The 15,970-nt window shown below is 40.4% G+C and overlaps 2 protein-coding genes across 2 annotated transcripts; both read right to left on the bottom strand.

Annotated features, from left to right (window-relative positions):
* Nucleotides 1-1,534: 1,534 nt before the first annotated feature.
* Nucleotides 1,535-2,491, bottom strand: LOC128398669 (olfactory receptor 10A4-like). The gene has a single exon (XM_053359921.1). It carries the CDS (start codon nucleotides 2,489-2,491, stop codon nucleotides 1,535-1,537), a length of 957 nt encoding a protein of 318 aa, XP_053215896.1.
* Nucleotides 2,492-11,397: 8,906 nt separating this feature from the next.
* Nucleotides 11,398-12,213, bottom strand: LOC128398668 (olfactory receptor 1019-like). The gene has a single exon (XM_053359919.1). The coding sequence runs from the start codon at nucleotides 12,211-12,213 to the stop codon at nucleotides 11,398-11,400; it is 816 nt and encodes a 271-aa protein (XP_053215894.1).
* Nucleotides 12,214-15,970: the final 3,757 nt, after the last annotated feature.

Here is a 15,970-nt window from a genome sequence, read left to right as displayed (position 1 = left end):
GGTAGTCATGTTTGATTAGATTAACATGAATGGAGTGGGTCGTGCAGTGCATTGTATGCATACCAACAGCTGCATCCAGTACACTATACAAGGGCTTGAGTTATACACAGTCCTTAATCTAGTGTGTTTGTCAGTGTTTTACATCAGCATGGCTGTAGTTATTAGGGGTGGCCTCCTGGCCCCAGCCTGGCTGTGGGAGGAGCACTGGCTGCTGTGGGGCGCACTGGCTGCTGGTGCTCACCCACAGTTGTAGCAACAAAATGACACTTGCTGAAACAAAGACAGTTTTCAGTGCCAAAAGCTCATCACTGAAGGAGGGTGTTGGTGGCTGCAGTGGCAGTAGGGCACTGGGTGGTACCTAACGTTTGTGTGGGAGATACTCCCCACAGGGGAGAATTTTAGTAAAATCTAAAAGGTGGTCATACACACACTTTGTGTGTGTCAAAATTGGGTCTGTGAGTAAATGAATACCTAATATTTACTGAGAAAAGATGTCATTTGGATGAAAGCAATAAACCAGAAAAACCATTGTTACTGAGTGTGCTTCAAACTTAGCTCTTTAATCATAGAATCATAGAATCATAGAGTTGGAAGAGACCACAAGGGCCATCGAGTCCAACCCCCTGCCAAGCAGGAAACACCATCAGAGCACTCCTGACATATGGTTAAAGACCTCCAAAGAAGGAGACTCCACCACACTCCTTGGCAGCAAATTCCACTGTCGAACAGCTCTTACTGTCAGGAAGTTCTTCCTAATGTTTAGGTGGAATCTTCTTTCCTGCAGTTTGGATCCATTGCTCCTTGTCCGCTTCTCTGGAGCAGCAGAAAACAACCTTTCTCCCTCCTCTATGTGACATCCTTTTATATATTTGAACATGGCTATCATATCACCCCTTAACCTCCTCTTCTCCAGGCTAAACATGCCCAGCTCCCTTAGCCGTTCCTCATAAGGCATCGTTTCCAGGCCTTTGACCATTTTGGTTGCCCTCCTTTGGACACGTTCCAGTTTGTCAGTGTCCTTCTTGAACTGTGGTGCCCAGAACTGGACACAGTACTCCAGGTGAGGTCTGACCAGAGCAGAATACAGTGGCACTATTACTTCCCTTGATCTAGATGCTATACTCCTATTGATGCAGCCCAGAATTGCATTGGCTTTTTTAGCTGCCGCGTCACACTGTTGGCTCATGTCAAGTTTGTGGTCAACCAAGACTCCTAGATCCTTTTCACATGTACTGCTCTCAAGGCAGGTGTCACCCATCTTGTATTTGTGCCTCTCATAATAATCATGTAAGACACATGTAAAAAGCAGGTTCATGTACAGCAGTCTACAAAAAGAAATAATCAAAGCACATGTGGATTTAATGATCACTGATATACAGACAGTCCAGGTTGCATTGGGTTGGGATCTGGTTGGCTTCCTGCAATAATGCAACCACAAGCTGCATTTGAATGAAATATTTACATCCCCTTAATCAGTTGTTACGTCTTTCGTGTTTACTTTTTTTCTTTTTTCTGTACTGCATTCCTCAGATATTCAGCTAGTTGGGTTTTGTGGAGAGAAGACCCTTGCAATTGTTTTCTTATATGCTTTCTGCACTTCTTTATTTCTTAGGGTATATATAATGGGATTTAAAACTGGAGTGACAACTGTGTACATAAGAGCACTCATTTGGTCACTCCGTGAAGTGTAGCTGGACTTGGGCATTAAGTAGGTGAAGAGGCCTGACCCAAAGAATAATGTCACCACAGTGAGGTGTGAGGAGCAAGTGGAGAAGGCTTTCCGCCTTTGCTCAGCAGAAGGAAGCTTAAGGATGGTTGAAATTATACGGACGTAGGAGAGGATAATCAGTAGGAATGGACTCATGATAAAAGTGATGGTCACTGCCATGACAGCAATCTCATTTTTGTAGGTATCTGTGCATGCCGTTTTCACCACTGGTAGGATATCACAAAAGAAGTGCTGGATGTGTTTAGAACCACAGAAGGGTAAGCTGAAGATCCATGCTGTTTGAGCAACTTGTACCAAGAAGCAAATAATCCACGCTGCGGCTGCCAACTGTGTACAGACTTGGTGATTCATGATTACTGTGTAGTGCAATGGGTGGCATATGGCAACATAGCGGTCATATGCCATAGCTGCCAGGAGGCAACATTCTGTCAGCCCCAGGATGGTGAAGGCATACATCTGAGCTGCACATCTAGCTTTTGAAATGCTTTTATGCTTTGTTAACAGATGTGCCAACATCTGGGGCACCACACTAGTGGTGTAACCTATTTCTAAGAAAGATAGGTTTACCAAAAAGAAGTACATGGGAGTTTGAAGGGAATGGTTGAGTTTCACAAGCAGAATTATGAGCATGTTTCCAACTAACGCAGCAATGTACATCAGCAGAAAAAACAAAAACAGCAAGATTTGCCATTCGGCAAGGTATGAAAACCCTACCAGGATGAACTCATTTAGACTGGTCTGGTTCTCAGCTAGCTCTTCCATAGAATGGATATCCTGTATGGAAGAGGAAAAGGCAGATATAGATTATTAATTAAATCAGGTTATTACACTATTGATACTGGTCTGGCTTGCATGTCACACCAGGCAAAAACATAATTTAGGTTAAAGGAATTCTACAAATCCATAGTTAGTCTGGAGAAAGTTAGGGCATTAGAGTGGATTCAAATCTCATGGCAGATAGATTAAATTTTCTTCCTGGAAGCCCCCCTTCTCATATGTTGATGCTAAATTATGGTTTGCTTAGCCTGGCATGCAGACCAAACCATTATGTTTCCCACCCCCTCATTTTCAATCTTTCTCAGAACTGTTTTGTTAATGAATGTAATTACCCCATAAACCTCATACACAAAAGCCTTTGAACTTGGATTAAGAATTGTCTAAATTATCACATGCTTGAATTCAAAACAGATTTTACAAAATCCTTAGGAATTTTTAAATGCCTGCTGAATCAGCCAAAAGAGCCATGTGGTTCATCATTCTGTTCTTACAGTGGCTTTCTATAAGACCCCAAAAAGGTGTGACTACAATAGCACTCATAAATGGGCATTGTTCCCAAATTTTCCTAATTTATTCTCAGACTTTGGGATATATTACCTGAAGTAAAATGAATGGATTCAGAATTCTCTCTTGGGTCCTTTTATATTTTACAGTTTTCTACTTTCTAGCACTACGTGTGCATAGTTTTGTTTCACTTTCAGCTTTCTCATATATTCCCACCTCCCAATCTTCCACATGTTGATAATGTACAGCTGTACATATTGTGAAAAAGTGCAGAAAAAGCACTTTCCTGGGTAGATTTTTTGGTGAAGCAAAAATAGTGGTTTGGCTTACAGTTCATTAAATACTAGCCAATTTATAATTGCATAAGTTTTTGTGGTCTACAGTGCATAGTTGAATGTGTTGACTTGTATGCATTGCTAAAACAGTGTAAAGAAGTAAACTTGATCCAATTGTACATGCAGTTGGATAAAGATTCTTATAAGTGAAGGAACTCACTGCATTTAAACAACACAATTTTGTGATGTGATATCATGGTCAGTGCAAACACATCATGAATAATGGTGCTGCTGGAAATCAAAACTAATCAGTTCATAAGTCAAATATAAAGGTAAAGGTAAAGGTACCCCTGCCCGTACGGGCCAGTCTTGACAGACTCTGGGGTTGTGCGCCCATCTCACTCAAGAGGCCGGGGGCCAGCGCTGTCCGGAGAGACTTCCGGGTCACGTGGCCAGCGTGACAAGCTGCATCTGGCGAGCCAGTGCAGCACACGGAACGCCGTTTACCTTCCCGCTGGTAAGCAGTCCCTATTTATCTACTTGCACCTGGGGGTGCTTTCGAACTGCTAGGTTGGCAGGCGGTGGGACCGAGCAGCGGGAGCGCACCCCGCCGTGGGGATTCGAACCGCCGGCCTTTCGATCGGCAAGCCCTAGGCGCTGAGGCTTTTACCCACAGCGCCACCCGCGTCCCTCTGAAGTCAAATATAGTAGGTTTCAAATTCTCAAATATATAGCATGCCCTGATCCAATCATGTGAACTTTAATCCCGAATTAGGAACTATCCTGAGATAACCCTGTGAAAGGAAAGGCAGTCTAGAAAACTGCTAAGTAAGAAAATATTTTGTAATTCAAAGCAAATCTGATTATGAGTTAATTTTTACTTTCTGTGTTTATATGGCTCTTAGTGAATTTACAGAATTATGAGGTGGTCCAATGACTTTATATCCATTCTCTTATTTGTTTTCTTTAGCTTTTTCAAAACTAAAATCTCTCTAAGCAGTTAGAAAGCACAGATCCTGCCACACATATTCAAAATGAGGCCATTAATGTCACTGGAAACGGCATAATGTGATTGTGTAACCACATCTCCAGGGGCTGAGTGGAATTGAGAGAGACAGAGAGGGGAGAGAGGTCTATCCCTGTTTGATGTTTTGCAGACTACACCTTCTTTTTCATTGGAAATAATGTGCAAGGAACCCTTTTAAAAACAAGCAGCTTGCTAAAAATTGTTTAGGTAACCTTGTATTACTGCATCCAACTTACTGAAGGTATTAATGACATTGCAAGCTCATTTGATAGAGTCAGTTTGCCAAACAGTAATCAAGAACAGTGGGTAGATGCCAATTAATATGTTGCACTCTTTTCTTACTCCGGCTTTCAAAGCATCACAACATTCTCAACTGTCTTAAAAACATAATAAATGGGCATAGTCTGTGACAATTCCAGTGTGAGTCAACAAAATTGTCATCTCTTGGACTAATGTGTAGATTTAAATTTGATTATTCATCAGCTCTCATGCTTTCCAAATGTCCCAAATGCAAGTCATCCTCCTTGCAGGTAGAATAATTTAAAAAGAGAGACGTCAAGTGGCACCCACGAGTCTGCTTTGAATCATTTGCATTTTATTCATTAATTATGTCTCTTTCCTTTTCTTTTCCTCATTTGTTTATTTCCCTCACCTTTACTTTTCTTGCTTATGATTCTAAATGAATCAAAATAAATATACATATGATCCCATTGTTGGGAGTTTCCTAGGAACTGGATCTAGTTGTCAACATTGCCGTCCTTAATACACACACACCAGAATGGCTGCTTACTGTCTTGTCAGTGAGTGGCGGTTGCAGCCTGACGTGGCACCTCCTCTCTCCCCCAGACATGCAGCACCATTTTAGATTGTTTCCCAATCCCCTCCAGCCACTGTGGAGACTCACGGGTTTCCACCTGCCCTTCAAATAAGGCAATCCATAGCAGCCCTGGGGTGGCATGGCCATCTACTTATCCTGGCCAACCACTCAGCACAGCATCCAGTCGGCTGGGAACATCCTTAATACACATGCACACACCTCAACACCAGAATTAAAACACAGGCAAGTGTATTCATGTTTCATCAGAATTTATGACCTTTGATTTAGATTTAACAATCATACCCCCCACGCCCTTAAAAACTTACTTTGCAGAATGAGTGCTTGCTCTTTCTTGCTCCAAAACAGTGAAAAATGGAGTTCCAAACATAGGTATTTTCATAGATGTGCTCTCACCCTCAATACAGCTCAGGATTGAAGAAAAGTGTTGGGAATACCCTGCCAATGAATTCATGGAAGCAACAAAATTCTATGCATTTAATCCACTAAAAAGAAGTGGTGTTATCTCTAAAGTTGCAAGGAACATCAAATTATTTACAAAAATCCTATGTTTCCAGAGCCATTCAAGATACAATTTTCCAATGGCTTTTTATATATTTAGCATTTCTAAATTCTTAATGTATACTGCTTTTAGTCCCCCCCTTTTATAATCAGACCATGTGTATGATTTTTATGAAATAATTTATCTTTGTGTGACTGTTCAACAGACACATGTTCAGAGGAAGCATAAGAGTGGTAGCAAGTCCTGCTTCCGACCTACACATTTGCTAGAACATCAGCATGTTTTCTACCAGGTGTGCAGCATTAGTTTTGCTAAACTGGAGCATTGCTCCACCACCCACCCTAATATTTGCACATTTTATATGGATGTTTGAAGTGAAGTGACTAGGCACAAGCCGATGCTCACATCTAGGTGGAATTTTGACGTATTCACTGTATGTTATGCCATCCAATGCTTGAGGGAACCTAATTCCGCAGGGAAAGTGTTGGGAGCATTCCTCTGATAAAATCCATCAGGGATAGAATTATAATAAAACAGTGTTGTGGGGAAATTTAGGTCAAAAGACCTCTAGAGAGTTCAAAAGGTGGTACATGCAGAAATATATTTTCCCTTTTGGTATGGAGATGAAACAGTCAAACTCATTCATTAATGCTTGGTAGGGAAGAATCTGGAAATTATGCTTGGTCTATTAGAATACAATGAATAGGCATTTGCTAAAGCTACCCTTTTAGGTAAATTCCCATCAGTATTTCTAGTGCAGGTAGACAAGCTTTCAACTCCCACAGTTCTCTTATGAGGCCTCTCTCCCACAACCTTCCTCTCTATTCTCAAAAATGGGGATGGAGAACCTGACCATTGGCAATGCTACCTTTGGTAAAAAAACAAAACAAAGCAGAGTTTTCATCACCACAGAGTAAGCATTAATCAAATGTGAACATTATGGTTCTCAGGTGTGAATGTTGCAACCACACACTGTCATGGTGCACATCATGGTGCCTATCTCAACAACAGGTCTGGGGACAAAACTCATTTCTAGTAAGAATACGGGGGCGGGGAGTCAGTAGCTAGAGTCAAGTGCAAAGACACAGTCTGGAATGTGAAATCTGTGGGCATTTAAGCATTTTCTGGTCTTATAGAATATAGTGCATGTGTATATGTGTGTGTGTGTGTGTGTGTGTGTGTGTGTGTGTGTATCACCCCACCTTTATTTATGCCTCAGCTCAATATAGCATAAATGTTTCCTTACTTTATCCTCACAACCATATGTGATGGAGTTTAGATTAAAGAGCAGTGATTGTCCCATGGTCACCCAGTGAGCTTCATGGCTGAACAAGGACTTGATCCTGAGTATCTTCAGTTCTATTCTGACAACTAATACATTACTGAAAGGATCTGTGAAACAGGAATGGAATACAAATTTGATTTCATTCACATTTTAATTTGAATCTACATAACCCACACTTCCTGAAGCAATATTTTAAACAAAATGCTGCTATCCTTTGAAATCTCTTTAAACTTCTCTGAATTTTGCCATACAGTTCTCCAATAAATAACCTGTACACAAATATGTATTTTAGGGGACGCGGGTGGTGCTGTGGGTAAAAGCCTCAGTGCCTAGGGCTTGCCGATCGAAAGGTCGGCGGTTCGAATCCCCGCGGCAGGGTGCGCTCCCGTTGTTCGGTCCCAGCGCCTGCCAACCTAGCAGTTCGAAAGCACCCCCAGGTGCAAGTAGATAAATAGGGACCGCTTACTGGCGGGAAGGTAAACGGCGTTTCCGTGTGCTGCACTGGCTCGCCAGATGCAGCTTTGTCACGCTGGCCACGTGACCCGGAAGTGTCTCCGGACAGCGCTGGCCCCCGGCCTCTTAAGTGAGATAGGCGCACAACCCTAGAGTCTGTCAAGACTGGCCCGTACGGGCAGGGGTACCTTTACCTTTACTTTTATACCTAGGAATGCATTTTTTTAGTGAAAACAATGCAGAAATTGCATTCTGTTGGGGGAGATTGCTTGTAAAAATGTGTATATTAAGGTATATCCTTTATTTCGTGTTTTATTAAAGCTTTTTTATCCCACCACTCTGGTACAAAAGGCACTTTGCATTTGAAGTCACAATGCCATTTTAAAAACACCTAGCAATATAAAAAGGAAGCTGCAATTGAAACAAAAAATTAGAATCATTATGTGCTACGTATAAAATAAAATATGCAGGAATGAAATGGTATTTTAATAAACAATGAAAAGCCGTGAAGGGGGGGATATCATGTTTCATAATATATCTGCAGCCATTAAGGTTTCCTTACCTGGTTCCATTCAAGTGTGCTTTTACTGTAAGCTGAAAATTGTCTTTCTCAACTCTGTTCATTTGAATGATTTGTGTATAGCGCTCCATACCTCTACTCAGAGCAATTTCAGTATAGAATGTTAGGGATACAAATTAAAGAAGAACACTGCAAGTCATTAACAAAGAGAGGTTTGACATGAAATACATTGCAGATGTGATATCAGGTGTAGGACAGTAGAGCATGGCTTGGCTAAAATGTCCCAAAGAGTCACAAAATCTTTTATGTTTGGATTTCATTGAAAAGCTCCATGCTATTCTGGAAGCCTTTAAGTCTTCACTCCACCAGTTAAGACAAATGGACATAATTCAATTCAATTTCTCTGGACAATCTTAATTTCCAAGAGTAAATGCTTTCAATTCCCCACCAATGTCTTAACTGCCAATTGCTACGTTCCGTAGGCTATAGTTGATAGTGTTGAGAGCTGGTGCATTTTGTGAAGTTTGCATATCAGAAATATGGCAAGCAGTTGGTGAAAGATGCTCATGGGAGTAGGGGTGGCAGTCTCCTGGCCACAGATACTCTTTTCCAAATGGTGCCAATATCCCTCCCAAGACTGGGGATCCAAGATTAGAGTTATCCATGAAATGTCTAAAAGAACTCTTAGCAGTGAAGGTTTCCATGTTACGTCAATCCTTAGCATTGTGGTATTAGTTATTTAAAATACAGAATTGCCATCTCTTTTATTCACCTTTCTGTTACCTTTGGAACAAAAGTGCCTGAAACATATTGGTTCCCAACGTCATAATGATGGAAGTTAACCAGAGGAATATTTTGAAGAATTCACCTGTGAATGACTTCAGTTCTAAAAAAATTACCAAAATTTGCCTGAAGTGGGATTTTAAGGTACATCTAAGGTTGTGCTCAAGAAATTATCAGTGAAGACAAAATATCTATCATCCATCTATCATCTATCGTCTGTCGTCTATCGTCTATCATCTATCCTCTATCATCTATCATCTATCATCTATCATCTATCATCTATCATCTATCATCTATCAATCATCTATCTAATCTAATCTTGTCCCATTACATATAATTTGTTTGTGTAAATATGATAATAGAGTAGGAAAATATTGACCAGTCCAGCCCATAGCATGGCTTCCTGGCAGGAAGTGTGCATTCTGTGATATGCAGACCACAGGCACCGTCTCAAGTGAAGATCTCGGGAGTTTCAAAAGAATTTATATTTTGATGCCTCTGACCACATCATGGACACTTCCACAAAGAAAAAATAGCAAGAGGTTTAATGAGAGGGCACACTATTTGTGTGCTCTTAGAAATAACATGTAACAACTATCCCTATCATTCCTCCCTATGCAACATACTTCTTTCATTTTCTATTAATACGAAGCACAAACACTCAGTTCTTGTTCTTGCATACTCCAAAGAGCAAATGGTTCCCTTAGATTCAGAGGATGTCAAGCATACCCAACTTACACAAAAACGCTCTCTGGCCACCAAAGAAGTACTATTTCTTATTTTAAAGCAGCACACTGTGATGTAGCAAAGAAGCATGTTTTTATTTATATTCTTGTTTAAGGGAAGCTCATGGGAATGCCCCACTAATGAATCCATGGAGGTTTAGAACTATGGCAAAATATGTTGTAAGTCTGTGGATGAAAGCAAACTACACAAGCTTTGAGAAATGACAGCAAATCCTAACTACTTTCAAAAGTGTTGCCACCACTTTTAACCATTTGAAACACAAGTCAGGATGCCTTTCATTGCAGGCCAAGCTGATATTGTAATACACCTTCTACTGTACTAATACATTCCCGAGAATCAGGGATATCCATTCCACCCTTTCCCAGTTAACAACCTAGAAATACTGTACATGTAGCTACTTGATAAGCTGGTTTTGCAAGGTGAGAAAGAGAAATTTACTATACTTATTAATATACTATACTATATTGATGCAGCTGGGAATGGCAAAATGATTATCATCTCCTGGCAGGACGAAGTGGTTGTCTCATTTACCAATGTACCAATCAGGTTTCTTCCTCCAAGTCATGGACAGAGGAGCAGGGATATATGTGCTTCCTGTGTCCCAACACCCCTGTGCCATTAACCCGGAATGATCAGGGTTCCTGTTCAGACATGACATGTTTTGCCACTAAAGGAGCAATCAAATGGCATGTTCCACCAAGATGAGCAGCTTAGGATGCAGTGGATCTCTAAGCAGGCACTTCATCTCCAACCCTGGCTCAGCTGATGCTATGCCAGTGTAACTGGCTTTTTGCAGCTCAGCCAGGGCTCTGCTGAAGCTGTCTGAGTCAAGGCTAGTGTAAGTCTCAAAAAGGGGCATTAGGAGGCATGTGGAAGAGGCAGGACAAGAAAGGGTGGGTGGACTTAGGCTGGATTCTAAACCCATTCAGCTCAATTATATGACTTGGCAACCTGGCATAAAGCACAATTTTAAAGGCTTGTTTTCCCTCTGCCAGGCTTACGCAGAGCAGCAACCACCCTGCTGAATTTGGTGTAACTTTAAACCAGCTTAACTTTTATACTGGCTTGCTTTACTCCACCTTCTTGTGCATAGGATTGCCCCTGTGGTTGAGGGTAGAGTTAGAGTGTTAGTGGAGTGAAGCTAGCTGTCTCTGTGTGTAAAGATTGTGTGGAGACAAATGTCTGAGCAGGATTTAAATGGCCATATGCATGTTGCAATAAATTACCACTTGGAAAGTGGTTGCCTGTTCAAACTTATAATATTTGCCTGTTAATAATAAAATAATAATAATAATAATAATAATAATAATAATAATAATAATAATAATATTACTTATACCCCACCCATCTGGCCAGGTCTCCCCAGCCACTCTTGGCAGCTCCCAACAGAATATTAAAAACATGATAAAACATCAAACATTGAAAACTTCCCTAAACAGGGCTACCTTCAGATGTCTTCTAAAAGTCATGGTGAATAGCTTTACAGTGAAGGATTTACATTCATCTTTATCTTTTCTTTTGCTCAATAACCTTGGCTGAGAGTCTCTACACCAATAATTTATTGAGTTTTTAAAAGCAATGCAGTTCATGTATATAATGAATGCTGATATCTTAATCTTCATTGCTTAGAAATCCAGACAGATTCATTTCTTGGTAAATGTACATATCACAAAGCATTAAAAGATGAGCATGTATTAAAAGATACACATGCAGCTTACTTCTGAGTATACATACATGGAAGTGCTCTGCAAGTTTAGTTAGTAGTTCTGATATTGTAAATTGCTCTGAGTTGATTTTGCAAAAAAGTGACCATAAGCTTAAATGATGGTGATTGCTACTAAATGTGGCCATACAGTATCTAAGTAGGCATTATAAGTGGTGCATTATAAAATTTATACATTGTTCACTGTTATGTTCCTCTGTTAAAGCTCAGCTCAGTTTTTTCCAGAAGAGTAACTTATCAATTCAGTCCTTCCTGTTTTCTACAGAGAACTTTTTTAAGGGCCTCTTTCACCTCCTTGTTCCTGAGGCTATATATGATGGGATTCAAGAGTGGAGTGACCAGGCAGTAGAAGACAGCTACCAACTGGTCCATATTGAAGGAGAGGTTTCGGGTGGGCCTGACATAAATGAACATCATTGTTCCATAATAGATACCAACCACTGTCAAATGGGAAGCAAAGGTGGAGAAGGCCTTTTTCCGTCCATCGGAAGAACGAATGCCCAGAACAGTGATCAAGATGGCGGCATAAGAAGCCACAGTTATTGTGAATGACCCAACAAGGAGAAAGGAGCAGATGAAGAAACTCAGCATCTCGTTGAGCTGGGTCCTGTTGCAAACCAGCCTCAGCAATGGCAAAATGTCACAGAAGAAATGGTCCACTATATTGCTCCCACAATAGTTGAGCTGAGATATGAGAATTGTTGGGATCAATGGCAGAACCAAGCCTGTGACCCAAGACCAAGTAGCAAGCTGATGATAGACAACACTATTCATAATGGTGTTGTATCTTAAAGGAGAACGTACAGCCACATATCTATCATATGCCATGGCAGCCAAAAGGAGGCACTCAATGCCACCAAGAGCATGGAAAAAATATATTTGGGTAAGGCAGTTCTTGAAGGATACAACATTCTTTTTTCTAATGAGATCAACCAATATTGTTGGGGCTGTGACTGAGGTAAAACAGATCTCCAGCAAGGAAAAATTGCCCAGGAAGAAGTACATGGGGGTGTTAAGAGAATTTTCATACCTGGTGATGAATACTATAACCATGTTTCCTATCACTGTTAGTGTGTACATAATTAGTACTAGCGTAAATATTGGAAATCTGCTTTTTTCCAGGTTGGGAAATCCTGTGATAAGAAATTCACTCACTGTTGTATGGTTTGAGAGATCCATATTATGATTGGTTGTTCTTTTGTGGAAACCAAAAAAGAACAGTTGTTTGCCCTAAAGTGAAAGCATTCTGTGTACTTCTTATGATATATCAGTTGAAGAGGTTTAACCTAGAAAAGGCTTCAGATGAATTTTTTCAAGGACAGGACATCAGTCAAAGCGAAGAAATCTATGACTGAAAGAAAGAAAAGAATTCTATGATCACTAACCTTCACAGCAGTCAAAGTAAATAACATTGCCAGTGTGCTTAAGAAATGTTGTAGTCTTGAGTGGTGGAAGGGGGGAAAGGAGTTTCTTTGCATTTATATCTATTGATAATATAAGGTCATTATTTGGAGAGTGGACTTGGGGACTTGGAAATGCCACTAAACTTACAGCGTGCATTACACTGCTCATGTAGAGTAATGCATGCTATCACTGTACCTCTTCTATTGATTCCAGTGGAACTTGTTAATTGCACACAATTGCTGCCTAGTGCTGTTACTCTATGAATGCTTGGTTAAGAGGAAATCATACTAAATTGAGCACCACACTCCAGATGAGCCATCCAGACCATGAGGATTTGTCATATGTGGGATATGAACCTATGCTTCCAATCAGAGACCAGAAAAGATAAAGGATAAAACAGTAAAATCAAGGGGGGGGGGAAACACAGCCACACTTTAAAACATACAAATGTTAAAATACTAAAACAGATTAAAATTACCTCAGCTTTCTAAATACCTGGGCAGGCTCGTCTAAAGAATAATGGTTTTTGCAGGTGCTAAAAAAATGTGTGTGTTTGCATTTAAAGTGTGAGCCAATATTTAGACAGCTCACCTATAAATTTAAGCCAACCTGACCTGATTTCTGCCTGAAGAATAATCCAGTGGTTTCACACATACCCCACACTTCTCAGCTGAATGTTTCTCCCAGTATTAAGAATAACAAATATAATCCTTCTGGAGTTCTACATTCCTCTCAACTCTCAACATTCCTCCTCATAACAGTTTATGTGCTATTACATATATAATCTCCAATTTTTCTTTGAAAAATTTACTAAGTTTAAGAAAGAACAAAAAAGCATTTCTTTCTCACATATCCTGGCAATGTGACATTTTTGTAAGTAGAATTAAAATCAATAAATTATATACACATTGAACTACTTCATTAAAGAAAAACCCTGAAAAGAAAAGAAAAGTACATATTTTAAAACGTTTTGTCCATTTTCATTCTGCAATGTGGCTATACTCACAAATGATGCAGATCATGCATTTGAAAATAGTTGGTCCCATCATGACTGCCATGAGGACTGGCCAGGTGTTGGGACAAGATGATGTGAAAAGAAGACCTAAAGATAAATTATATTATCTTTTCATGGGGAGATTTGCATGTCTACTTTATACATTGAACCTATTTCATCAGCATACCTGTATTCAAACTCATGGGGACCTGATCTCCAAGGGATCAAACCCTAGAGCTTAAAGTTAGACAGCCTTATCAGTGAGACTCTGCAAACTGTGCTGATGAAAGTGGTGGAAAATATTTCACCATCTTTAATTGATCTGAGAAACCCCCCAGCAGCTAAATGAGAATGTTGGAGTGCGAGTAATGAGAAGAGGACAGACCACTATTTAATAGGAGTTGATTCAAGCTACGTGTTAGGATGTGTTCCTTAATGTTAGGAAGTGCTATAGCCTATTAACAATGCACTGCAGAACATCATGAACTGCCACAATCATGTGTATGATATAAAATACAAGAAAAGTGAAACTCATTTGTATGCCTATACACTCATTTTTAACCCCCCCCCCTTCTAAATGTCGTGGGAAAGGTTATGCAAATAAGGTGCATGTACATACAAAGGTGGACAAACTTCAGAATATTTCTCTCTTCCCCAGAGTTTAGCCTACTAATGAACTAATCCCAGAGTAGAGCCTCTGTGGAACGCAAATTCCACAGAGAATTGAGATACATAATGAAACCTGTTATATTTACCATAGCTCTTTTTGCCTCATAGAATGAGATTCAGTAATTCTTTGCAACAATCCTCTGAAAAATCATCTTCAATTATCCATATTCATTAAGCAAGAACTATCCTTAGACTGGTGGGACGCAGGTGGCGCTGTGGGTAAAACCTCAGCACCTAGGACTTGCCGATCGTATGGTCAGCGGTTCAAATCCCCGCGGCGGGGTGAGCTCCCGTCGTTCGGTCCCAGCTCCTGCCCACCTAGCAGTTCGAAAGCACTCTTAAGTGCAAGTAGATAAATAGGTACCGCTTTATAGCGGGAAGGTAAACGGCGTTTCCGTGTGCTGCGCTAGTGCCGGCTCGCCAGAGCAGCTTCATCACGCTGGCCACGTGACCCGGAAGTGTCTCCGGACAGCGCTAGCCCCTGGCCTCTTAAGTGAGATGGGCGCACAACCCTAGAGTCGGACACGACTGGCCCATATGGGCAGGGGTACCTTTACCTTTACATTTTTATCCTTAGACTACAGAGATATCTGATTGCCTTCCAGAAATGATCAACACTTTGTTGCCTCTTTAACAATACTTTCCATTCGAACCGCCGACCTTCTGATCAGCAAGTCCTAGGCTCTGTGGTTTAACCCACAGCGCTACCCGCATCTTCCTTTAAATGCTTTGATTCAATTCATTGAAGTCCTTGTGTCAAAGATGGATGGTCAACTATGTAGTTGATGTAACACATGAAAAAGTGCCATAGTACTGATTAATGTTTTCATGCAGATCTATTTCTGTGATTTCTCACCACCAGCTCTTTTTATCTACTTACATAGGTGTAAACCCAACTGAACTTAATGTGACTTACTTCTGAGCATGCATGTATAGGATCACACCATAAGACAGAAAATATTGCACATGTGGAGTCTGTCTGCAGGGAGGTGGACAAATTGCAGTGCCTACTAATTAACTAGTCCCACAGTAGGTCCTCTGTGTAATAAAACTTCCAGAGAGAATTGAGGTGCATGATGAAAAATGTTATATTTACTATGTCCTTTTTTCATTTAGTGGAGATAGTTCTTCATGACTTTCTCTTAAACATCATCTCCAATTATCTATATTCATAAAGGAAGAACTGCTCTGAGTCTCCTGAGCTATCTGACTGCCTTCCAGATATGATCAGCATAGTCTCATCTCCTTAGCAGCACCTTCCACTTCAGCTCTTAAGAAAGGAAACAGTGAGGTTTCAGTCTTCTTCAAATTTAAAAAAGGTAAGTTGCAAATTAATAAAGTAGCTCCTAAAATGCTGCTACTGTAGTTGTGTCCCTGAATCATTGGCCATCACGTCTAAGTGGAATTTGTAACTTCCAAAGGGAACTTCAACAGTAGAGCTAAATTGAAAAAAATCAGAAATGGTCATTTAATGAGCATGGGTAATTAATCCATGAGAATATCCTAACACCTATTGAAATAAACGGAAAACCCTGAACATAATAAGCATTGAACCAAATGGAAAGTATACATTAGGATACTGTAATAAACAAATCTGTGAGACATAAAACCTTGTGCTCAAATCCTGTCTCAATCTTGAACATACTGCAAAGTTTTTGGGAAGCAGTTACCATTCAGGTTCACCTCCCATCTGAAATTTCAGAGTACTTACAACATCGTGAATTCCACCTTGAAGAAGCAGGC

This window comes from Podarcis raffonei, chromosome 13 (assembly GCF_027172205.1).
Source record: "Podarcis raffonei isolate rPodRaf1 chromosome 13, rPodRaf1.pri, whole genome shotgun sequence".
Taxonomy (NCBI): Eukaryota; Metazoa; Chordata; class Lepidosauria; order Squamata; family Lacertidae; genus Podarcis; species Podarcis raffonei.
This window is presented reverse-complemented; position numbering and strand designations above follow the sequence as displayed.

Bases quoted from the DNA above. Each gene is read 5' to 3' on its own strand.
- LOC128398669 (XM_053359921.1), bottom strand. From the start codon at position 2,491: ATGGAAGAGCTAGCTGAGAACCAGACCAGTCTAAATGAGTTCATCCTG.
- LOC128398668 (XM_053359919.1), bottom strand. From the start codon at position 12,213: ATGGTTATAGTATTCATCACCAGGTATGAAAATTCTCTTAACACCCCC.